General features: G+C 39.5%; 2 protein-coding genes across 4 annotated transcripts in view; one reads left to right on the top strand and one right to left on the bottom strand.

Moving 5' to 3' along the window:
- The window catches only part of LOC132095310 (fibroblast growth factor 14), a 138,408-nt gene extending 131,152 nt beyond the window's left edge, over positions 1-7,256 (top strand). For all 3 annotated transcript variants that reach the window (XM_059500162.1, XM_059500163.1, XM_059500161.1), the window contains exon 5: positions 6,575-7,256. In XM_059500162.1, the coding sequence (XP_059356145.1) occupies positions 6,575-6,714 (140 nt within the window). In that variant the 3' untranslated portion in view covers positions 6,715-7,256. The remainder of the gene's footprint in view (positions 1-6,574) is intronic.
- Positions 7,257-9,586: 2,330 nt separating this feature from the next.
- LOC132095309 (integrin beta-like protein 1) overlaps positions 9,587-27,218 on the bottom strand; it is a 44,670-nt gene continuing 27,038 nt past the window's right edge. Inside the window, exons 9-11 of the mRNA XM_059500160.1 lie at positions 23,914-24,060; positions 20,764-20,877; positions 9,587-10,191 (exon numbers count right to left, since the gene is read on the bottom strand). Of these exons, the coding sequence (XP_059356143.1) occupies positions 10,103-10,191; positions 20,764-20,877; positions 23,914-24,060 (350 nt within the window). The 3' untranslated portion in view covers positions 9,587-10,102. The remainder of the gene's footprint in view (positions 10,192-20,763; positions 20,878-23,913; positions 24,061-27,218) is intronic.

The raw sequence follows: 27,218 nt of genomic DNA, 5'->3' as shown, positions 1-27,218 counted from the left end.
ACAGGGGTCAGCGTTGAGGCACAGTACTGCCACCTGGGAGGTCAACCAGGTACTGGTGCTGGAGTAGGCTATTTGCATGTTGTGTTATCATAAGTATCCTGTTCATTTTAAATATTGTGGTTATTGCCGATACTGGTATATTATCAAACCCTAAATTAACGCAATGTTGATATTTCATGATTTGAATATCACGGTTATCGTCAATACGGGTATATTGCGACACCCTTAATAAACACACACACACACACACAAACACACAAACACACACACACACACACACACACACACACACACACACACACACACACACACACACACACACAGACACACACACACACACACACACACACATACATAAAATGCTGATTTCTCCCCCACCCCCCACATGTCCCATATACAGTACAGACCAAAAGTTTGGAAACATTACTATTTTTTATGTTTTTGAAAGAAGTTTCTTCTGCTCATCAAGCCTGCATTTATTTGATCAAAAATACAGAAAGAAATTTAATATTGTGATATATTATTACAATTCAAAATAATTGTTTTTAAATTTATTTTACTTTAAATTATCATTTATTTCTGTGACGCAAAGCTGAATTTTTAGGATCATTATCACATGATCCTTTAGAAATCATTCTAATATGATGATTCTTTATCAATATTTATAATTATTTATAAATATATAAATATTTTTTTAGAACATGTGATACTTTTTTAGGATACTTTGATGAATAAAAAGTAAAAAAAAAAGAAGCTATGTTTTTAAAATATAAATATTTTGTAATAACAATATACACTACTGGTCAGTAATTTGGGGTCCGTAATTTTTTTTTCTTTCTTTTTTTAAATAAAATCAATACTTTTATTCAGCAAGGATGTGTTAAATTGATAAAAAGTGATATATTATTAGAATATATTATTAGAATTTTTTTTCTTTTGAATAAATGCAGTTCTTTTTAAACTTTTATTAATCAAATATATTAGACAGCAGAACTGTTTCCAACACTCATAATAAATCAGAATATTAGAATGATTTCTAAAGGATCATGTGATAGACTGGATGTTACATGTGACACTGAAGGCTGGAGCAATGATGCTGAAAATTCAGCTTTGCATCACAGGAATAAATTATTATTTTTTAAGTATATTCAAATAGAAAACGATTATTTTAAGTTGTAATAATATTTCACAATATTACTGTTTTTTCTGTATTTTTGATCAAATAAATGCAGGCTTGATGAGCAGAAGAAACTTCTTTCAAAAACATTAAAAATAGTAATGTTTCCAAACTTTTGGTCTGTACTGTATATATATATATATATATATATATATATATATATATATGTGTGTGTGTGTGTGTGTGTGTGTGTGTGTGTGTGTGTGCATGTTTGTGTGCGTGTGTGTTTGTGTGTGTGTATTTTAGTGCTGTCAATCAATTATTTAATTGTGATTAATTGCACAATTGTCATGAGTTAACCCGTGATTAATCACAACTACACCTTTTTGTATGTTCTAAATTCTAAATGTACCTTAAATACTTTAATACTTGAATCAACAAGGTCAAGCACTGAGCTTAGGACAGCGATAGATGCTGGTGTCCTCAGTGCCGCAGAAAAGCTTATTTTAACTGGACTTATTTTAACTGGCCCATCCAGTTTTCTGGAGGCCCACCTACAATAAAAATCCTGGTGCCGCTAGTGATTTTGATGCAGCTAAATTCTCAATAAAAATGTTTTAATTTATATATTATACTATTTCTGTTGTCATACAATGGAATGAATATGAAATAATGACTAAATTGTGACCCACTAAGACTACATAAATAGCTCTCCCTTCCAAGACGTTAATCTACACAAAAATCCTGATAATCGAGCCGTTGTCTGATGAAATCAAAAAGACTTCATATAAGATAAAGACAATAGCTGTGCTGTGATTTCAGCTATACTTGCATGTAAAATTATTGACAAACATAACATATATTTCAACTGAAAGCACTGCTCCTCACAGCTGCTTGTTGAATAGAGCAGATGCAGAGAAAGAGGTGTGTGCACAGCGAGAAAGAGAGACCTTGCGCTAGCGCGGCAGTACTGGCGCGTCTCAGAAATTAAATATGGTTTTGGCAAACCCTAAATATTTGTTGCTAGGCACTTTAAAATAAATAAATAAAAACAACTCTGACTCAAGTCCCTAATCTAGGGACAGAGTCAATTAGTTGGCAACACTGTCAGCATCTCCATTTCTCAAACTAATTTATAGGTTATGCCACGGGTCAAAAAGAAAATGTGTGCTTAATCCTGGGTTAATAAAATCAGTGTGGTTAAAATGAATTTGCGTTAATGTATTATTAACGTGTTAATTTTGTCAGTCCTGCTATATATATATATATATATAATGTTTTTGAAAGAAGTTTCTTCTGCTCATCAAGCCTGCATTTATTTGATCAAAAATACAGAAAAAACAGTAATATTGTGAAATATTATTACAACTTAAAATAATAGTTTTCTATTTGAATATACTTTAAAAAAAATAATTTATTCCTGTGATGCAAAGCTGAATTTTCAGCATCATTACTCCAGCCTTCAGTGTCACATGTAACATCCAGTCTATCGCATGATCCTTTAGAAATCATTCTAATATTCTGATTTATTATGAGTGTTGGAAACAGTTCTGCTGTCTAATATATTTGATGAATAAAAGGTTAAAAAGAACTGCATTAATTCAAAATAAAATATTTTTCTAATAATATATATTCTAATAATATATTTTCTTTACTATCACTTTTTATCAATTTAACACATCCTTGCTGAATAAAAGTATTGATTTTATTTAAAAAAAGAAAGAAAAAAAAATTACTGACCCCAAATTACTGACCAGTAGTGTATATTGTTATTACAAAATATTTATATTTTAAAAACATAGCTTCTTTTTTTTTTAATTCATCAAAGTATCCTAAAATAGTATCACATGTTCTGAAAAAATATTAAGCAGCAGAACTGTTTCCAACTTTGATAAAGAATCATCATATTAGAATGATTTCTAAAGGATCATGTAATAATGATCCTAAAAATTCAGCTTTGCATCACAGAAATAAATGATAATTTAAAGTATAATACATTTAAAAACAATTATTTTAAATTGTAATAATATATCACAATATTACATTTTTTTCTGTATTTTTGATCAAATAAATGCAGGCTTGATGAGCAGAAGAAACTTCTTTCAAAAACATTAAAAATAGTAATGTTTCCAAACTTTTGGTCTGTACTGTATATATATATATATATATATATATATATATATATATATATATATATTAGTGGTATCAAAATAAGCGCATTAATTCAGGCGATACATTTTCAGTTTAACGCTTGAAAAAAATTTAATAGGGATGCACCGATATGAAAATTTTGTCCGATACCGATAACAGATAACTCCTTAAATATAAAAGCCCATAACCGATATGTTGGCTGATAAATCTAAATCCACATTTTTACATAATTTTTGAGAGCCTGATTACCAAAAAGTCTCACCTTAAAAGGCATTAAACACAAACATAAATCAAACATAAAGCATAAAGCAGCCTTACAAATAAATAAAATAATTCTTAAATAATGGAAACAAGTTACTGGACAACATAAATTACATGTAAAAAATAAATTTAATAAAAAAATTGTGCCATGGACAGTGGCGTAGCGGATTGGGGGGCCTGACGAAAAGACGATAGAGTGTGTTGAAAGAAGACAATCATGTAAGGACTACAGCCAGATATATTGTCAAAATCATTAAATATCGTCATTATTGAGAGTATTTGGCATTTCCAATTAATGTAGGCCTGTTATTTTCTGGCTATTATTATTAGGTTACTTTTATTATATAATTAATATTACAATTAATTTGCTTCACAACAATTTCATAGCGCATCACCGCATACCTTAAATACACACTGTGACTCGCAGCCTGTGAGGTAAATAAAAAATTAGGCCATTAGCTTAGGCTACTCCTCACTGAAAATGTTTTAAAAATGTATTTTTAAACAGGTCTATTATAGCTTACAATGAATTATAGGCCTATAGCCTAAATAAAATTGTTACACTTCAGTAAATCTTTTATCAATGAAGCAAAAGAGCAGCTTTATTTTATGCAACGATTTCCAAAAACAACCTGTTCAGCACAAAATATTTTTCTTCTCATTGTTTTAACCATGTTCGGGCCACAAGAGAAACATTTAAGAAATAAATTAAAACAGATATATATACCACATATTAGGAGATTCGTCTCTCATCGTCTCTGAGAGAATATGTGCTGTTAATGCATGCATCGTCAGATGCCAAAAGTGCCATCAGTTTTTACTTTCACTATTATGGTGAAAGAAGTTCACCGGCATAAGTTTGACTTGCACAAAGTTTGCACGTTGCTTGTATGATATCCACTGGCTCACCTTCATGGTTTAAAACAGAAGTAGCCTATTTCCAATATTGCAATGCATCCACGCTACAACCCGAATAGTCATGTTTCATGGACACACTCTTGGCCCTTCCTGTAACAACGAGCTGAAACACGGCAAATAGACCCAAATAATTCACAACTTTTTTATTATGGTAATATTCTCTTTATAGTATTATGTTTATGACATTCCGAATTATAGTTATTAATGTTGTGCTGAAGCTGTTCAAGCTACATGTGCTGAAGCTGAAGAGCTGGATGAACACCGGTAAACTGGTGCTGCCAGCTTATTCAACACAGGGAAACGCATCATATATTCAGATATTTATACAATATAAATATAATATTACAACTTATATACATACAAAAAGACCAAATGCACACGTGAACTCGAACTAAGTTACCAATCCAATATTACAACGTACAATTGCACGAAAGACTGTAAATGCACAAGCGAACTTAACTGTGCGTCGTGTGTAGTCGTGTGGATCCATTGTGGATGCACTCTTCCCTTAACAATGCGCTGAAATATGGGCGAACAAAGATTCCCCTACATTATTTTACAGTAGCTAATAATATCATTATAATACGACAGACTTGCCCTGCACATGTTGCAGTTCACTGTATTTTCCTTTTCAAAGTGTTTCCAATGATATTTAAAGCAATTAAAAACCATCATGGTGAACCATGTGCATCTGAAGTATCTCTGCAGGAAGTAATGCATTAATTATCGGCTCTAAGATATCGGCCAAATTGTTTTATTGGTTCGATAACTATAACAGAAAAATGTACATTTATCGGCCGATAACGATATGGTGGCCGATATAATCTTGCATCCCTAATATTTAATGCAATTAACTGAGGGGCGTGGCTAGGGTTGGCCACCCCACTCACAACTGCTGCTTCTGTCACTTTTTCTCTTGACAAGAAATGCATTTATAGAGTTGCAGAACGACTGAGAATGGGAGACATTCAAGACGCATAGAAAAAAAGGAGGAAAATAACTTTTATAGCTTTAAAGATTCATCTGTATTTAATTTAGAATTTAGCGTTTGATAACTTCAATTTCAATGTCTTTATATTTCTGCTGAAAGGCACAGGTAAATATGACATTTATTATAATGGGTTTATGTGAAAATTGTTTTAAGATTCACTTAAATTAGAAGTTTTCATAATATTTCCTGTGTAAGATGTGTTACCTAGAAATAATGCAGCACTCATAATGCAGTTTTGCTTAAATAAGTCAATTTTTTTTAAAGCATTGACCTTAGAAATGTGTCAAATCAGTTGAGAAACACTGATCATCAAAATAGTAATCAGGGTTGTTGACTGTGTTCTGGGTAAAATCCTCATATTTTTCAAACACTTTATGATTTTGGAACATAACAGGATGTGTAGACTGCAATTTTCCATGACAGTAAAAAAAAAAAAAAAAAAAAAAATACATTTGGCCTTATATCCCTGTTATCTGAATACATAATGATTTACAACTCAATTAACATTATTTCACAGCACCACATATGCTAAACCCATCTTCGTACCATAATGATGGACAACCTGTCCTTTTAAATATTCCTTACAGCTCCTTTATGGCCACACTGTAAAATGTGTGAGATTGATGCTTTATGCACGGTTTGAGGTGTAATTTGCAATGATGTGTTGACCATTTCTGTCTGTGCAATGCTTTATTGCTGTGTAAAGATGCCCACATTTTAGTCCAGTCTCTCATCCTGTTGTGTGTTCATTATTTTCTCGACTAATACCACAACACCAGCCAGCAACCCATAATGTAGCAGCACTGCTAAGAATAAATTAAGTCTGAACTGATGTGAAGCAGTGAACCTAGTCATATGCATCACGAGAGATCAGACCATCTTCCTATCACAACTAAGGAAAGGATGCAGCCCCGCTGACAGCTTGCCCGCACTTTGACAAACTTCACATGTCCTGTCAGAGTTTCCCTAATGAATATTGTCATTTTAGCCAAGTTTGATGAGTTGGGAGAAACTTTTCTAGATGTAATTATACACAGATTTTTAGCCAAGCCCCAAAAATAATTTCCAATAAGAGAGACAGATGGGGCGGCTGCAGTTACCTGGCTGACTCTTGCCTTCTCTGATGTGTTTTGCAGTCGCTATGTACCGAGAGCCATCATTGCATGACGTGGGGGAGACAGTGCCCAAACCTGCCATGCCTCCCAGTAAAAGCACAGAGCCGGCCGTCATGAACGGAGGCAAACCTGTCAGCAAGGAAACCAAGCCCACCACATAGCCAGATTCCATCTTGGCCATGCTCAACCCCGGAGAGCTGTGCTCCTTTTGTCAGACTCTCCATGTTTGTGGATCAGATCCAGGCATCCTCTGCTCTCTCCTCCCCATTCCCTCCACCCCCTTCACTCTTGACTGTTCCGATCTAATTCGACGACGGACTGGCTCCAGAAGAGTGGTCAGCTGTGCACGTAGGAGGATGCGACTGGATAAACCAGCTAAACTTTCACCATGGAATGCCCTAACTGATATGGAATGCCTATTGACATACAATAAAGCTGATGTTTTTTCTGTAATCGAGACAATCCACAAGAATGAAATTGTGTACTGCAGGCGCTTGCGTGATGGTTCTTTTGCCTGCTAACAGTCACCCGTTATAACCCTTTTCTTGAACCCTGTCGCAGCAGATCTATTTTCTATATATACAGTGACACCAGCTCCGCTCTGGGGTAATACTGTAAAGATATACATATATATGGATTGGAATCTACAACTTTTTTTTTTCAAATTAAGTATGCTCCTGTGTCTCCTCCTTTCTAGGTGTTCCAAATTTTTCCCTTTTGTCAGTGACTTAGGAAATTTGTTGTCGGGGCAGTGTGCGATGTGTTCTGGTGTGCAGTCATTCAAACACAACGAAGGATTCTCACATAGTACCTTCACAATGTTTATGGTCAGTGCTCATGTCTTCTCATTCTTGTAATGTCTAGAAAGGGACACAAGTATACTTAGCAAATTCCAGCGAGTGCATTAGTCACGCCCGCAGCAGTCCAACACAAGGAGCTGGCATGAGCTGGGGAAGGTGTATAGAGTACATATCACTATCTAGTACGGTGCAAATTGGTTTCAACCCCAGTAACTAGGTGAATTTCCACTTTTCTTTGCTCTTAATTTAGAGCGTGGGCTCTAGGAATATCTATAGGCCTTGTAGGCCTCTGGTCAAGGCCTCTCTTTGACATGCTGACTCTGAACTGAGGGCTAGTTCGCCTAGCACATTAAATGTTACGAGAGTGGCAGCCATAGAGAAATACAGTCTACTTCAGGCCTGGGCGGTTAAATGTCTCAATGTAAGTAGGCACCATTACTATTGGCTGCACATCCATTTTGTTCAGCAAAGGCATGGCCAAGGTTAGTATTACGTTCTGTTCTTGCAATGTTGACGCAGTGCAAGAAATGGCTTCTATAACAATGTTTTCACTGTATACAAATAAAACAAAAATCTACCAAAAAATAAAATAAAAATAAATAATAGATTTTTAACTACCAGATATTAGAATTCTGAAATGAGAGGGGTTTTCCTAGCTCAGCATGCAGAGTCCAGTACTGCTCATCATGTGCCTGTGATGACCTCTAACCCAGCATGCAAAAACATGTACCCAGTCTGTGCTGGGTTAAAGGTGCCTCATGCCCCAGACACACACACACACACACACACAAACAAACAGATTCAGTAGCAACTTGATCCACAAACACACAAAAGTTGATTATTACCAAAGTCTGTACACACAAGAATCCAGCCGAACAATTTCAATATCTCGGAGGAAGGCGGTCCTCTTTGTTTTTTTTTTGTCCTCATTGTGACTAGGGTTCATCACAAAGAACAGTTGTCTCGACTTTTTAGTTGTCTCGATTCAAACTTGAAGAGATTTTAAATGATGTCCTTCACTTCGATTGTTCAAGTACAAGACCGGGGTACCTATTATTAATCACCTGCATGCGTTCTCTTAAGGACCAAAGTATGGAACAACTAGAAATGTCTAAAGACAGTTTGAGGCATAGGGCTACACTGAATGGGCATGATTACATAAGGCTCCCTCATACTCTAGATTGAGACCATTGCACTTTGCGTTTGAAATAGTCATCTACTCATATCTACTTAGGATTTTAGCGATTAGCCAATTATCAGCCGAGATGACATGAAGCCTGTCTTGCTTTAGCAGTTTTCATAGTTTGAATGATGAATAACGTTTAGAATGTTATGAAGTAGACAGAGGCTACGCTGCTAAATACAAATATATTCTACACTTCATTTAAAGACCTATATTTTCATTTATTGGATTTTCGAGCTAGTTTCATATTAGGAGATGTTCAAGCACATTAGACTTAAATATTTGTCTGTACAAAGCCAAATTTAATGCTAGAATGAGATTGCAGTACTATACAGGAAAAGTAGCTTCATTTTTTAAATCAGTTCGAGGCTGGTGTCCCACTTCCACACGAAACAAATCACTCACTACAATGAGCTCTACATGCTGGGCTACAGCTGCCCTGCAGACCAGTGAACTGGTTTTACGAAGGTTGAATTTATTTTTGTAAGTGACTGGTGAGTACATGTGCATTTGTTAGTACGTTTGTTTGTTTTTTCCTCTTTCAAACGTCCGTGTTCGTTTCGTTACATTCAGGTCGTGCTTGACGTTGATAATTTGTAATGAGGAGCAATCGCTGAACAATTGATCATTTCTGTGTTTTCTCCGTATTTCTGATTTTCAGTGGTGAAGGAAGGTCTCCATTGTCTCTTGATTGGTTTTGAACCTTGATTTGACAGTTACTTCATCTGTTGCATGGGAAGAAGGTGGCATATATGAACTGCATGTCGTAGGTTATGTGTATCATGGACTGTTGGTATGTTCTGCTAATTTTACATACATATATGCAAAGAGTTTGTCTGCACTGTACAGTTTGTGTTTGTTGTATACACAGATACAACATATTGAATAAAATATTTATATAAAGGTGTACTGAAATCTCTCTAACCAATTTGATGCGATATTTGATCAATATATGTACTTATATTATACATACATAAATACATACATACATATACATATACATATACACACACCAGCATGGACATTTTTGGACAAAGGAATAATTCAATGTTTTAAAAAAAAAGCTTTAATTCAGAGCATTGTAAATTTATTGGCATCTGGCTGTTTACTACTTTTTCACATGGAACTTACCATACAATAGTGTAATTAGCAAACAAGCAGAGCTCTAAAAAACCACAACCTGAATAATAATAAAATGCTCTTACTTGTTTATTGGCCGTTTGTATGGATCCTCTCCTTTTAGTGCTTATGTGTCTCAATAGTCTATGTAAGCATTATTATACACAATATCTATGTATATATATATATATATATATATATATATATATATATATATATATATATATATATAGTTACATGGCAAATTAAAGAGGATTATAGATGTCATCTCCCACAGCTGTTTTATGTGCATATAATGGAATTTAAACTACACTTCTTTAAGAAAATTTGAATGCTGCTATATTGCACAGATCTTTAAAATAAATTTTCCCTTGTTTGCTGTTGGTGCAGCCACCCTTTTCTTGTCTTGGCTGACAACAGAAACAGTATTTAAGTGTCTACCAGGGGTTAAAACTCCTCTCTAACCCAGATTTCACAGGCATTTCCGGTCCAGCCATCCCAGCAGTCACAATTTCCGCAGTTGCACACGCCGTTCCCTGGAACAGAAGTTGAGAGGAGAGGCAGAACTGAGAAACCCAGATCATCACTCTCCAAGTCTCGACATGCCTTTTCTCTTCACAACCCCTTGTGCAACGGGAAACCAAGTACAAATGCAAGTTTTGGAGCCACTTTCTCTGGGGTTCTGTTTATACAGTTCAGATTCAGTTCATGTAGTGGCACTGGAATGAATACATAGTGTTACTGCTCCTTTTTTATCCAGCTTTTGTTAATGTAATGTGGTGCACACAAAATTATTATCTGTGTTGCTTAATGAGCCAATTTAAACGTATCACTTTGGTTAACAATTTAGTATATATCTCAACTGTTTCCAATTAGAATCAAAACTAATCAATTATTTCCCATTACACAAAGTACTGGCCTACTGGACAAAAGTCAATAGCTGAGTTCTAAAATCTAATGAGCAGACAGCATTTTAAGGCATCAGAATGACAGATTGAATAAATATCATAAATAAATATTTGTATATTTTTTATTAAATAATAATAATAATAGAGAGAGAGAGAAAAATTATCCAATATTTGTGTGCAATGTATTTTTATGCAAATTACAGAAGGGGTGCCCAGGGTTCCTCAGGGCAAGAGGTTTAAAATTTGTGATTGATTGATTAATTGACTGATTGATTGATGTTGGGCTATCAATGTTAAGTGATAAACAGCTTTGGAACTATACTTAGTGTGAAAAATATATTTATAATAAAAATAATAATAATATAAGAATTAATATAAATAAGAATTAATATAAATGTATTCTAACTTTTATTCCCTATACTGTCGGTCACTACGAGTTATGTCGAACGACATATGGGGTCTCACTTGGGAGGGCAATCATTTCTGAGTTTTAAGAAAAAACGCCAATGAAAATTGGCTAGTGGATTTTGCATGTTTCCCCCAGTGAGCCTGCTCGCACTCACACTGTGCAAGGTCATGGAGGATGATGAACAGGTCCTGTTGGTTGCGCCTTACTGGCCCACCCGGATCTGGTTTTTGGAACTCATGCTCCTCGTGACAGCCCCTCCCTGGCGCATCCCCCTGAGGAGGGACCTCCTATCTCAGGGGCTGGGCACCATATGCCACTCGCGTCCAGATCTTTGGAACCTCCACATGTGGCTTCTGGACGGGACGCAGCAGACCTAAGTGATCTGCCACCAGCGGTGGTAGACACTACCACTCCACCTTCCACGAGGCATGCCTATGCTTTGAAGTGGAGTCTGTTCACGAATTGGTGTTCTTCTCACTGAGAAGACCCCCAGAGATGCTCAGTCAGAGTTGTACTTTCTTTCCCGCAAGAAAGGTTGCACCATAATGCAGTGGACGGCCGGTCCCTGGGGAAGCATGACTTGATTGTTAGGTTCCTGAGGGGTGCTAGAAGGTTAAATCCTCCTAGGACACCCCTGATTCACTCCTGGGACCTCTCTATTGTTCTGGCTGGACTTCAGAGGGGTCTCTTTGAGCCGCTAGACTCAGTCGAGCTGAAGTTCAACAGGTAATTGGCGGGAAGGACTGGCTCGGTGTCATGCTTGCTGCGCCATTCCCCCTCACATGGGGATACGAGCGCCTTTCTTCTCCCAGTAGAGTTCCCTGGTTGGCATACTCTGGTCGAGCATCCTCCAGCACCCTCGGACGTCAGACTTGGCGGAGCAGTCTGGCGCCAGGCCCAGTACTGGTGCTAGCATGCCCTGAGTTCCAGTCAGCCCCTGTACTGGGCTAGGTGTTCATATGACTTGATTCTCTACGGGTAATCCCGTATGTGCATTCTTCCATGGTAAGTTTTCACTCTTGGTAAACCCGTGTCTTCCCTTGACAGACCCGCTCTGTCAGTCTCTTCTGGCAGCTGTTCCATCCGTACTCTAAGGTAGAACCTGCCTCAGAGACCCATGTAGTACTTCCCCCTAGGTCAGTCCATATCAGTATCTCCACGTCACAGAGAGAACTGTACATGCACTCCCCCCACCTACAATTCCTGCCGGCCCAGGACTCGAACTCACAACCTTTCGATTGGGAGTCCGACTCTCTAACCATTAGGCCACGACTTCCCAGTGACAAACAGATAGGGAACATCTTGGTTACGTACGTAACCCTCGTTCCCTGATGGAGGGAACAGAGACGTTGTGTCCCTATGCCACAACCTTGAACCATTCGCTGTTGCTGAGACACGTTCTTGGCTCCTCAGCATAAAACCTGAATGAATGGATGCACCTGTCGCCTATTTATACCCGTAGGCACGGGGAGTGGCTAAGCTTGCAAAATCCACTAGCCAATTTTCATTGGCGTTTTTTCTTCCCAAGTGAGACCCCATATGTCGTTTGACATAATGTCCCCCTTCGTTCCCTTCATCAGGGAATGAGGGTTACGCATGTAACCGAGATGTTTTTTAATTATGTGATTATATTTTTATTGTGATTAATCACATCCAAAATAAAAGTTTTTGTGTATATAATGTATGTGTATGTACTGTGTATATTTATTATGTATATATAAAGACACACATACAGTATATCTTTTGAAAATATTCACATGTATTACATGTGTATTATGTGTACTGTATATAAATATATTTAATTTATAAACAAAATTTTTCTTAAAGAGGTCATCCGATGCCCATTTTCCACAAGTTGATATGATTCTTTAGGGTCTTAATGAAAAGTCTGTAACATAGTCTGTAACATAGTAAAAAACACCCTTTTTACCATCAAAAACGTCTCCGGTTACTATCGTAACCTCGGTTCCCTGAGAGGCGGGAACGAGACATTATGTCAGTTAAGACGTATATGGGAACTCCTCCCTTCTCCACTTTCACTGAAATCTTATTGGCTAACACCAGCTGGGGGCAGCTGGCAAATTGACGTGAAGCATGCAAATACTGACAGGTCAGCGGGCAGTATAAAATGCATGGGCGCGAAAAAGACATCAGAATCACGACTGAACGCTAGCACAGCTGATCAAACAGCGACCATGGCGGCTAACGTAATGTCTCATTCCCGCCTCTCAGGGAACCGAGGTTACAATAGTAACCGGAGATATTCCCTCTCGAGGCGGTAACTCAACATTACGTCAGCTAAGATGTATATGGGAACTGTATAAAATCCCGCCGTGAGAGCAGTGAAGATAAGCCCTGAACGGAGTCAATCACCCCCACACATAAGCAGGACAGTTCTAGCCAATGGCCGTGTCGCTAAGAGTGCTTGCATCTGATAGGCGGAACTAGACCAATGAGACATCTGCTCCGACCCCAACACAATTTGCATAACTTCAAGCAATAAATCGAAGTCTGCACTAACCAGGGCAGACACAACGCAATAAGCACTCAAGCATGAGAGTTAAACAGAGTCGACGGCGTTTGCGGTGACTACTGCATAAACCATATAAACCATAACACAGAGTTAACAGCCATGGTAACTATTGTATAGCTGGTTATAACAGAATGAATAAAACTTAACTCACCGAAAGTACATGTGACGCTACAGAGGGTACATCCAGCTTGTAAAACCTGGCGATTGTGTTCTGGGAAGACCAGCCAGCAGCAAAACATAAATACTGGACAGACATACCTCTAGACCAGGCCCATCAGGAAGCATTTATATTGTCCTCGCAGAATGAGCTCTGATGTTGAGGGGATAATCCTTCCCCTGGCATTCGATCCCGCTTATTAGGGTCCCCGCAGCGGCCACACATGAAGGTTCCACAGCTCGGGGCTGGGGTGCCATATTGTGCCGTTCGCCTGAGACAGCAGGTCCTGCCTGAGGGGGATTCGCCATGTGGGAGCCATCACTAACTCTCTCAGGTCCGCGAACCAGGGCTGATTCGGCCAGTTCGGGGCCACGAGTATAACTGACGCTCTCTCCTCCCTGATTTTGCACAACACAGGCAGAATCTTCACCGGAGGGAACGTGTAAGCCTGGCTTCCGGCCAATACGATGTCAGAGCATCTCCCGGCAGGGGGGAGTGAGATAGCGAGAAGAACGTGTTACAGTGTGTGTTCTCGCTCGTGGCAAACAAATCCACTTCCTCCCTCCCAAATCATTAGATCTGATCCTGGGTGAAGCCTCCATCTCCTTGAGGAATCCCGTTCCTCGAAAGCATGCTGACTCCACGGTTCAAAGTACCGGGGATGTGCGACGCTCTTATGGAGATTAAGTGTCGGTCCGCCCACAACAGGAGACTCGCTGCCTGTTTGAATAGAGCTCTGGAGCGCACGCCGCCCTGGCGATTTATGTACGAGACCACAGACGTGTTGTGGGTTTGAATCAGTACATGTTGCTGCTCCAATTTCGACCGAAAGGCTTACAGGGCTAAGGTCACCGCTTCCAATTCCAAACGGTTTATGTGCCACCTTCTCTGTGACTCCGACCACAGGCCTGAGGCAGGTACGCCCAGACGCACTGCTCCACAGCCTAAAGTAGATGCGTTTGTAGAGAAAATAACTCCTGGGCTGAACATATCCGGGCTGTTCCACGGTCTCAGAGTGCTGACGCAACTGTGAATGACCGTATGTGCTTGTGGACCGAAGACCACGCCCTTGGCGGAACTCGAGTTACAGCCAAAACTGTAGCGGCCACAATGTAGCAGACCCAGATGGCACACTGAAGAAGCCGCCGCCATCAGTCCCAGAAGCCTCTGAAATTCCCTCAGTGAAAACGACCTGCCCGGTCTGAAACAGCGCAGAGTCGATGAAATGCTCTAGAAAGAGATGGGCTCGCATCGCCATCGAGTCCAAACATATTCCCAGATATGTTACAGTCCGACTCGTAAAAACACGCTCTTCTGCATATTCACACGCAGTCCCAGCATATCCAAACGGTGAAGCATTGTTTCCACGTGACTGATAGCACATCTCTTGAGTGGGCTTAAATCAGCCAATCATCCAGATAATTCAACATGCGCATTCCGCTCGATCTGAGGGGAAATTTCGCTCTATCGCTCCCTCTCGAGCAGACTGAGAACTTCCTGTCGCAGAACAGGATGGTTTTGGGGCAAAGTCAGTGACAGGACCAAGCCATTGAAGCGGGGAGGTCTGCGTTTGAATTGGAGAGAATATCCGTCGTGAATTATTCCCAGTATCCATGGTGAAACGCCTGGGATAGCCCTCCTACCGTCCATGAAATGACACCGCGGACGCGTTAGGTCTACAGCCACTAATGACTTGTTTTGACCAGGGCACCGCCCCCGCGAGGCTAGAAGCACTGGCGGGAGGGTGGTTCGAGTCGGCTATATAATGGTGTGACACTCTTGCGCCCTCGAGAGGCCATTATAATCATGGGTTGTGGCTCTGCGCTGTTTGAGACAGGGCAAGTGACACAGTGTTGGGTGCAAGAATTTGGATACATGCTTCTATAGTAAAATTTTTACTCACACAAACATCATTTAAACACATATAGCAATCGTCACCCATAGTGACATGGGGGACATGATGCATGATGCATGTGTTTTTGTGGTGTTGGCACTCTTGCTCCCTCGCGAGGCCATTATAATCATAGGTTGTGGCTCTGCACTGTTCTGAGACAAGGCGAGTGACACAGTGTTGAGTGTAAGAGGAAGTAAAGCTCTTTTGTTGATTGTATACATGCTTTTATTGTGGAACTCACACAAACAGCATTTAAACAGACATAGCAATCGTCGCCCGAAGGAACATGGGGGACATGATGCATCTGAACAGGGAGAGTGACACCGTGTTTATGTGATGTTGGCACTCTCGCGCCCTCGCGAGGCCATTATAATCATGGGTTGTGGCTCAGCGCTGCTTTGAGACAGGGCGAGTGACACAGTGTTGAGTGTAAGAGAAAGAAAAAGCTCTTTGTTGATTGTGTACATGCTTCTATTGTGGAACTCACACAAACAGCATTTAAACACACATAGCAATTGTCGCCCGAAGGAACATGGGGGACATGATGCATTTGAACATGGCGCTTGGGGCGGGGCCTCCCGCGCACTCACTCTTTCACTTTATCGGTCAGTCAGGGAGACGGCTCGGTGGCCAAGGATGGCACGCTGGCTCTCTCGCGGCGCTGGGTCCTCAACTGACCCTGAAGTTTCCTCCCAGGCTCTTACCACTGCTGGTTTCGGCCGAAACGAGCATCTGGTTCAGAGCGGAGTGCCACGGCGGGCTGTTTTAGCTGGTCTTAGAGCCTGACGAGTTGCAGAAGAGCGGAACCTCGCAGATGATGACTGGAGTGAGCGACGGGGCATCATGTGGCTCATCGCCTTGGCGCGCTTTCTGCGTCTCTGAGAAACGCTCCATGACTCCATGGCGTCACCAAAGAGGCCAGAGGGGGCAACTGGAACGTTTAGGAGCGTCCTACGGTCCGCGTCTTCCAGGTCATCTAGGGTAAGCCATAGGTGCCTGTAAGGACGACCATGAGCCCCATGAAACGGCTGAGCAGAGCGCTTAGTAGCCATCAGCGCGAGATCAGTTGCCGCGCGCAGATCCCTGATGACGTCAGCGCTACTGTGCCACCGTCTGCCTGAAAAACCTTGAGTATTGCCCTGGCATGAAAAGCAGAAGCTGCCTTCCCTCAGAAGTATAGGCTTTGTCCATTTATGGACCGTGAACTGCACGGCATGGAAGGCAGGCTGTGGTCTGAACCCAATGAGACGGGCACAGGTGCGCCGTAACAGTCTCCTTTGATGGGGGGGAGGGTTTCCGCCCCGTCCACGTGCGTGAACATTGCCTGCGTGGCAGAGTGGGTGCGCGCCGATTGGGGTGCAGCCCACGACTTCACCATGAGCTCTTGCATGCCTCAATGCCGTCTGGCAGCATCTCGACTGGAGGAGCCACGAGTCAGCTACCTAGCTATCGAAGCTATTGTCCACCACGCCGATGTCAAAGCGGCTCGCTGGCGGCAGTGAGCCTCATTCCCGCTGTTTTCCGAGCCACTCTGGCTCTGAGGGCGCGCACTGGCAGCTCGGCACAGTGGGCGCATGTGTGGTCTGTGTGAGGCTCCCAGGCAGGTCACACAGAACTGGTGAAGGTCCGAATCTAGCATTAGCAGCCATCGGAAGCGGAGAGGAAAAACAGGGTGAGTAGTCCTCTATTGCAACTTCCACGATGACTTAGATAAGACTTCTATCGTGAAGAAAGAGATTCTGACGTAATTTTCGTGCCCATGCATTTTATACTGCCCGCTGACCTGTCAGTATTTGCATGCTTCGCGTCAATTAGCCAGCTGCCCCCAGCTGGTGTTAGCCAATAAGATTTCAGCGAAAGTGGAGAAGGGAGGAGTTCCCATATATACGTCTTAGCTGAGCAAGCCATTTTGTAGCATTTTCCTTTAAATGAAAATGAGCTCTGCTGACCCCGCTCCTGTCTTCCGAGCCTCTCACAGTGAGTTTACTTGAGCCGCAATCATTGTGAAACTTGCTAATTAGCACATTATTAGCAAAGGCGATTTGCAAAGATTCATTCAAAAACCTTATACTCACTTCTTCTGTTGGTATAGCTGGACCACGAATGATTTGCATGAACATAGATGCATTTAGGTAGATCGGGGCACATTCCCTTCAGAAACAAAATTAATCCACAGTGTCTTCAGGGGCTCAGATGTCGGGAGAAAATGACGACTGCTATGTTTAATATTACATCCAACAAAACAAAAATACCTCAATTGCTTAGGAGACATTCTTGTCTACATTTACTCCAGCAATGAAACAATGGTGGACTGATGACAGCTCACTCAGTGCGGGTCTAAGGTAAGACTCCAGTCCAGTCTGTGCTGATACTGTCAATCAAACTATTGTGGGAGGGGCCTGGCTGTGTTACGTCACAAAGACAGGCATCTGTGATGCATTTTTTTAAAGCATCTGATGACCCCTTTAAATATATACTTGCATGTTTGTGTATTTATATACATAACTATACACAGTACACACACATATATTATGTACACAATAAAATGCATTTTGGATGTGATTAATTGTTGCCCAACACTATTTATAATTTAAAATAAAATATTTCTAACAAAATTTCTAATGTTAATAATGTGGAAAAAATATAGACGAAAAGAAACACATATTGCTTCCTTTCCAAATTACAATTTATTTATATGTTCTGGCTCAAAACAGTACAGTTTTATTTTATAAAAAACTATTGTGTAATGAAACACATTATCTTAGAAACATGCTAATGTAAAAGTTTAATGCATGTAGCAGAGTGTATGGCAAAAAAACTCCATATTAAAGTATACAGAGTGTCTTAACATTTTCTGCAGCCACTTAAAAGGAGATAATTTACAATAGGGTACATACAGTGCCCTCCATAAGTATTGGAACACTAAAGACAAAATTGTTCTGTTTGTTGTTGAGTCAAGAAAACAGTAAATATGAATAAAAGATTAATATGAGACAAAACTACAGAATGTCACATTTTATTACTGGGTGATCCGACACAAAGATGTTTTACCAGCTAAGAAGATCAGCACTTTTAGAGTTCATTCCACAATCTGATGTGAGCATAAGTATTGGAACAGTTGCCTCACAGGTCTTTCTAAGTGTTCAGCTGTGTCCTGTTGCATTAATTAATTAATGCAAGTGATTAATTCTTCAGACATTAAAAACAAGGAATTTGTCTTATCAGTTATATCCATTGCTTCTGCAGTCTAAGTCTTGAATTCGACGATGACACACACTAACCAGGATGAAGACAAGGAAGCTGACTTTGAAAGAAAAGCAAGCAATTTGGATGCTAAAAGAAAAGAGGAAGTCAATTAGAACTATAGGAAAAACAAAGGGCATGGAGAAATCAAGAGTTTGGAAACTACCGGCGACGTCGGCAACCAACAACGACCTAATTGGCTGAGAAAAACAACAGTAGTTGATGACAGAAAAATCATAAAAGCTGTGAAAATAAACCCTAAAATACATGTCTGTAAAATCACCAACAACTTCCAGAAAGCTGGGGTGATGCTCTGTCAATCTACAGTCTGCAGGAGATTTTGACACAGAATTACAGAAGCTACACAGCAAGATGCAAACCTCTGATCAGCACCAAAAATAGGAAAGATTCTTAACAAATGTGAGCCAGTAGTGTTTTGGTACTGAGTTGATCAAACACACCTGAACCTGTTGATCAATGTCTTTGGGATCATCAGAAAATCACAGGTAGGTGGGTTTGATTAGGGTTGGAGCTAAACTTTGCAGTGCACTGGCCCTCCAGGGCAAGATTTGAATAACCCTGATCTAAGTGATTGGAAAGCAAAAGTGTTGAGAAAAAAGGGTACTGCAAATGATCCTAAACATACAACCTCATCTGTAAAGCTTGGTGGAGGTGATGTCATGGCATGGGCATGCATGGCTGTCTCTTCATTTTAATTTAATGTATGATGGCAGTAGCAGAATGAATTTGGAAGGGTGCAAAATCATCTTGGCTACCAATATTCAATAAAATGCCACCAAACTCATTAGAAAGTACTTCACATTGGATACAATGGCCCAAAACACCCTGCCAGTTCAGTCAAGGACTTTATCAGGGCAAAGAAATTTAAAGTCTTATGCCAAAATCAATCTCCACATTTAAATCCAATTGAACATTAATTTAACCAGCTGAAGAGGAGGCTAAAGACAGAAACTCCACAAAACAAGCATCAGTTGGAATTGGCTGCATTAAAGGCTGGGAGAAAGCATTTCAAAGCATAGGACCAAGAGTCTGGTGATGTCTATGGGTTGCAGACTCACTGATCTGACTGCATGCAAGGGATCTGCAACTAAATATTAGCTTTTAATCTTTTACATCTGCCTTAAACTAGCTGTTCCAATACTTATGCTCATCAAATAGTGGGATAACCTCAAAAAGTGCTGTCCTTTTTATTTAGTAAAACATGTATGTGTCGAAAGATTATAACATGTGACATTGTGTAGTTTTGTCGCATATTCATCTTTTAATCATATTTGCAAATGTCATGACTTCACAGCAGAGAAAGCAATTTTGTCTTTACCGTTCCAATACTTATGGAGGGCACTGTATACTGTAGTTCCATAGGTTCGGTCAATGAAGTGGGCTGCCACTTGTCAATCAGTGGAGGCGATTGTTGTTTACATATGCAGCTAGAAGAATGTATTCTGAATGTGACAGCAGCTTTTGCTCAGAAGAAAGCTTGAGAGCCGTATATTGTGTCAGTGCCCAAAACTGTCGGAATTCGCATCTGTTGTGCATGAAATTAAGCCTCGGCTTTCCCTAATACATTGAATTTTCATTTGTAATGAAGTCATTAGACCAATAAGTTTCTAAGCAGCTGTCCAAGCATCTTCTAGCCCTTGAGCTATCGTGATAATAAATATTTATTTATAAATAAATATTTATTGTGCTTTTTGTTAGCACTGACTAGTCAACTCTTCAAGGCTTTTAAGGAAAACCTCGACTTTCTCTGGAGCTTCTTTCCCATTGAAAAGCAGGACGAAAAGAACACAGCAGGAGCCCACTGATTGGACGGCTCCTAAGAGTCGTACAGAGCTGTCTAATCAAATGGCAGCCACATCAGAGAACCTCAATATTCGTCACAAAGAGATCTGTCAGCGCACAAGTGGGTGTTTGGAGGAGTGCTGCAGCATTTGAACACAAACCTGTGCAAACCAGCCCATCATGTTTGTCGCAATCCCTGTCGTCACACTCGCAGAATTCCCCTGAAATGTACCACTCCTGTGGTGAGCAGATACAGCGACCACAGTGACAAGAGCCTGCAAGAACAAATTAGCCTTCAGTCAAACAAACATTGGAGATCCATTAGTCTTCCCTTATTTTCCTGTGCTATTTCATGATTATAAAACACTTGAAGCTGTGATATGGTTCCTAATTGGAATTGAATTTGAGTAAATTGTTTTTCTCTGTAAATGTGTGAAACAGCTGTTGTCTACAAGGTCAAATTTCATGCTCCTACTGAGTCAGGAATAGACCAATAATCAAGCTAGGCCAGTCGATCAGCCAATATTTGGCCAATTGGAAATAATATGCATTGGTTGATGATACAGGTGCACCATTAATAAAATTCTGGCTAATGCCAATAAGCCAATGATTATTTCCATGTTTTGGATCACTTCAGATAAATGACAAATACATTTGTGTCAAAAATTTATTAAAATGTAAATATGTGGAATTCTACTGTATATTTATAAAAATAATTCACTCAAAAATAAAAAAAATGCTGAAAACTTGCTCACCCTCAGTTTATCTGAAATGAAATGTGGAGAAACATGTCATTACATCACTTGCTCACCAATAGATCCTCTGCAGTGAATGGGTGCAGTCCGAATGAGAATCCAAACAGCTGATAAAAGCACCACAAATGATCTACAACATGACCAGTAATAATCCAGTAATCCAGTCCATCAATTAATGTCTTGTGAAGTGAAAAGCTGCATTTTCTTAAGAAACAATTCATCATTAAGACATTTTGACTTTAAATCAATGTCAGAATACCATAACTCTTCATTCTGTGAAACTCAAATATTCTACCAACATATGTGTTTAGAACCTTTTTGGACTGTTTTTGCTTGTGCTTGATCAGTGCATATTTCTCTACTGATTCACATGGCATGACATTTTCATTAGAAAAAGCAATATTATGGATAGATGACTCTAGCTAGAAACCACGGTTCGACATTAAAAACTTTAATGATGGATTTATTACAAACAGCTTTTCACTTCACAAGATGTTAATTGATGGTCTGGAGTTGTGTGGATTATTTGTGGATTATTATGATGCTTTTATCAGCTGTTTGGACTCTCATTCTGATGGCACCCATTCTATGCAGAGGATCCTTTGGTTAGCAAGTGATGTAATGCTAAATTTCTACAAATCTGTTCCGATGAAGAAACACATTTGTATATTGCATGGCCTGATGGTTAGTAAAGTTTCCACTAATTTTTAGTTAACTATTCCTTTAAAGTACTATTAATAAAAGTTTTTTTTTCAGAGAAAGTTACTCTATTATAATTACATGTGCACAGTAACATGGTGGTAACAGTAACAGTAATCTTTATTCTACTGCAGTTTCTTGAAATGGAGAAGCAATTTTTTTGGTATCACATAATTTAAATCACCAATATTGCTGGATAAGTTTTACTGGTCAAGAGTTATGTCCTCTTTTGATTTAATATTGTGTAAAATAAATGGTAATTGGATTTCATCATTTGTGTGGTCATTTAATATCATAATTTGTAAAAGCACTGCATTAGCTGTGTTCAAATTGTACTAACCAACCTGGACAGAGTTTCCCCAAAGCATCACATAATCCTCAGTGGATCATATATAGAGACCACTGGTGCCAATGATTTCTACAATGTCTTTAGGCTAACGATGCTCTGCAGAAACTCAGATATTGGTCTCCAGATATTAGTCAACATGACTCTGTAAAACAAGTCTTATGAGCTGGGATTCTCAAACTACATTATAGGATCCAGGAAATTGCATTATATTTGGGCACTGGTCTGTCATTAACAGCTGTGCTGTACCTTACAAACACGATACAGTTACAAAGTTTTCAAAGAACATACTTTTGAAGGCAGTCTTATCAATCAAAGTGTAGGCAGCCCATAAAAAACAGTAGTACATCCCTTGTCATTTCCCACAGTATTATTCTCCTGTGAGCTACAAGCAACCCACATATTCACCTACCCATGAATCTTTACTGTGAAAAAAAATCTATTTAATTCTTCCAGTGTTTCAGTCTTAATAATGTTGATGTTGTTATGACAAGCAGAACAACTCTCTGCTGATTTCCAAGCATTAATTCGAGAAAATTACTGAGTAGACCATGTGAAACCAGATCTAAAGAGGAATTTCTTATTTTCTCCAGCCAGGCAACAAAAACAAACAGTGTTCTGTCATTGGCTCAGACAAGCCCTATATATAAAGCGTATTAGTGTGTCACTTTACATGCCCAGAGAAAGAAGAAGAATACTCAGAGGACTATGTGTCAAGCAGAAATTGGCTAGGCTTTATTGTTTTTTTCTCAGGATGCTGACAGGTCATATACAAATAGTGAAACTGGCCTCTTATTAAAGCGTAAAACCTAAAGCTTAATTTTCAGTGTTGTGTGTGGTTTTCGAGAGCAGGTATACAGGTTGGAAGAGCAAATTATATCGTGAAGTTTCTGTCAGACTGTCAGCAAACATGTTTTACCGTTCTTGCTTGACTTTAAAAAAAAGCAATAATAGTCTATATAGCTTTACCTTTTAATAGAACAAATAGGCAGGAAACATGCATGGCGAGTGTTCATTTTACACAGCTTTTTGATTTAGTTGTAGTTTTTCCTCCTTAATCTTTTCAATTTAGCACATATATTCTACATTACAATGGCATACATTTTTTTTTGTCGATAGTAATCTCTTTGGGTGACATTAACACAAGATACTGAAACATGATGCAAGCAGGACTTGAACCCATCATGGCATCTAACCACTATGCCACAGCTCCTGGAGATGCAAATTTGATTGACCAATCCCATTCTCTCTCTCTCTCACCAATACTTTCTGTCTCTAACAACTAAATGTGGCATAACCCCCCCCCCCCCCCCCTAAGAACAGAACTGATTGGTGGAAATAGTTTTGTTCACTTGTGTTTGCTATCCATCTTATTAAAGGAGCATATGTGGGAAATCAATTTTAATAGCTCATTCCCCACCAACAAATAAGGGCACCCACTTTCATTTTTAAGAGATGACTGACAATTATGTTAAGTCTTAAGGTGCCGCTCAAGGCGTCATCCCTCCTACCTTTTCCAGAGCATATGACGCCGTCGGCCGTCTCACATAGGCTCTTGCTCTGCTCGTCCGTCATCTCACAGCTGCGGGGGAACTGGCAGTGCTTCCCAAACCATCCATTACTGCAGATACAGCGGCCACACGAGCAGAAGCCGTGGCCTGGGGGAGACACACAGTGCACACACAAATGCGTGCACACACAAATGTGTGCACACACAATCACTTTCTCTCCTTACCAAAGAAAACCACATTTATATCTGCCAAAACAAAGCAACGGGCTGATTGATCCAGGCAAATGTAATTGGTTCAAAAAGACATTGATTCGTTTACTGACTGGCTAATGGTGTTGCGGTATATGGTTCTTATCACTTATGGACTCCATGGGATGAGCCATTTTAAAGCCTCTCTGATCATGTTGGATGATTCAGTCTTATGGTTTTCGTAATGATCTGACTGTATAAATTGCTCAGTTAAATTCTTTGTTTCGCTAGCATAGTAGTATAGTCGTGATTTTCAACGGTTCTATCAGCAAGTTATACCATTAAGCCAGAAGGTGGCAACAAGGGACTGTCTTTACGAATGAGTCATTCGTTCATTGTTCATAACACTAATATATTCTGAAACAAAACGCATGAGTCATTGCCTCATTGACTTGATTTTTTTTTCAAAACCACTGATTCATTCAGGAACGAAACGAGTGAGTCATTGACTCAATCACTGAACTGATTGGTTCAAAACCACTGATTAATTCAGAAACACTACTACTGTGTTGCTTGAAGATGGAGTGCTTTCACTTTATTTGGATGTTAGTTGGCAAAGAAAGAAGACAGTTTGTAAGAAATATTGTATCCAAAAGTTGCACTTTAGGTCTATTAACGTGGTGTTTCTTGTTTCTTGTTGTAAAACAGTACATACTTGCAGTTGTCATGGGATGAGCATTCAGAACAACAGCGCTTTTGTTTCGATGATATTGTTCAAATATACTTCCCAAAATGGTTTATAACATGTAAAACAGTAGCAAGTATGTAGGTGATGGCAGTAAAAAAAAGTTGTCTTTTCATGTCTTTCCAAAAAGAAAGCTTGTCATGTTGCAATATTACAAAACGGTGAAATGGGTTGAAAAGCTGTAGTATGCAAGTATGTTTTTGGCCTTTAAGTCTAAGTTAAAGGTCATTTTGAATGTCCTCATCACTTCTGGTCACTTATTTGACATTCAAAGGTATTTACAAGAGCGCCACTTTGGGAGATCTGTGCATGGGCGTTATTTCATGTAGGCTGTAAGGAAACGAAATGTTCCCTGAAGCTGAACAGTGTTTTTCTCTTAATCTTTAAAGAGCAATTGGTGACTCACTTTGAGATGCACACTGAGCTATAGAACAGCTCCTCCTCCAAACAACTCCTTTCTGGAACAGTGCTCGTTAAAGAAAAAAAAAAGAGGAATTCCCCTAGACTACATCTGGCTGGACAGAAATGTGTTCTAGATATTAAAACCAAACCAAAGAATGTGACTCAAAATAAAAATAAAGACAACAATATAAACAGTCTCTTCAGTGCTCAGTATGTTTTCTGGATATCTTATCTTAAGCACTTATAGATATATAGCAGGTGTTTTATATAAACTATACTAAAAGTCTCTGTTAAGGAGAAGAATAAATAAAATAGTTCAATATTTTATTTTCCACAACTGAGAGAATATATGTGTTGTGGGCCAAATCACAATGGAGATTCATTTGTGAAATATACTTGTACTAAAATTGAGTTCTTATAAAATAGTTATTTGGGAAGTTATGAAATTCCAAATTGATTAAATAAACAGAACAGGCACTGTAGTGGCTATTTCAAATAAATATGTACTTTTGTCCCAGACTGGAGAGTCATTTTAACGTATCCCTTTATTTCTGGGTGATGTTTAATCAAAACAAACCATTTGCCATTTATTTTTTAACAACACAGTTTATGTTGTACCATCAATATTTGATAAAAAGAAAACAGGTTTTTTTTTGGTCATTACAGTGTTCATTAAGGGAGGGAGGGGTGTGTGCGCTTCCCATTGCACCTTATAATAATTGCATGAAAAAAAAAAACTTTTTATGTGGCTTTGTCTTTGTCTCTCTCATCCGTTTATTTTGTGGGCGTAGGTATACAGGCTTGGCATTTGATGCACTCTTGGTAGAGCTACATGCTTGACTGCTTCAATCAGCCAGTCTACGAGAGCATTTAATTGCTTTGGTGAGTGGCACCCCAGTCCTTTCAATTAAAGCGCACCTGCGATTACCCATTATCCCACCCGTAAATGCAATTTGAGTGTGGGCATGTTCGAAATTGCGGTGTTTCTCATACCTATCTTTGGAAGTATATTCGCTAAAGAATGTAGCCTAGTCTTAAACTCTCGGGCAAGTGCCTCATAAAACGATATAAATCCAATCTGAAATATTGATGAGCCTGCATTTCAGGACAACACCTTCATGTTAATACAGCTAGAATTGCTTCTCAAGGGGCTAAAGATCCCATGATAGGCATATCTGAAGGCTGCCCTTTATTTGAACACCAATTCAGTCCTGCAGGACCGTATACGCAATTAGCTGAGATGAATGTTTCATCAGCGTGTGTGACGGCTGTCTCTCTCTGAGCTGAGAGCTGGAGGCACGCTGTGTTTCCACACTTCTCCTCCGTAAGCAGGCTCTCATCTGTCTGTGTGACTCGGGCAGTCACAGCAGACGAGCCCTATATATATTTAAACATCTCCTAGGGCTGGTCCACACAAGGCCAGTGGGCCGAGCTGTGTGGCTAGTCGCTTAGAGACACAACACAATAAGCATTCAGAAAGCAGTGGCATTAAATCTGTATCCCCACCAAAGAGGAGAAATGTTATCCTTTAGATGCAGGGGTGTACCATGGGTAAAATGCTTGAGCTAATCTATCATCACATTTTCACAGGGGGTTCCTCGAATGGCACTGCTATGCAGTTTAGGATTATAGTTGTTAAGGTTTATATTGGTAGCAGATATATTTTATATATTTTTTTCATTGATAGTGAAATGGATACGCTAGAACTGATAATTTTTAGTCAGTCATTTGTAACAGCATATTTTTTGCCCCTTAGTACCAACTGAGCATCATTTAAACGCCACAGTCTACCTAAGTATTGTTGCTGACCATGTCCATCCCTTTATGACTGCAGTGTAACCATCTTCTGATGGCTACTTCCAGCAGGATAATGCACCATCTCGAAGATCAAATCATCGCAGACTGGTTTCTTGAACATGACAATGAATTCACTTTACACAGATGGTCTCCACAGTCACCGGATCTCGAAC

Source organism: Carassius carassius, chromosome 19, assembly GCF_963082965.1.
Source record: "Carassius carassius chromosome 19, fCarCar2.1, whole genome shotgun sequence".
NCBI lineage: Eukaryota > Metazoa > Chordata > Actinopteri > Cypriniformes > Cyprinidae > Carassius > Carassius carassius.
Note: the sequence above shows the minus strand (reverse complement) of the source record. Positions and strands in the feature narration are given on the sequence as shown.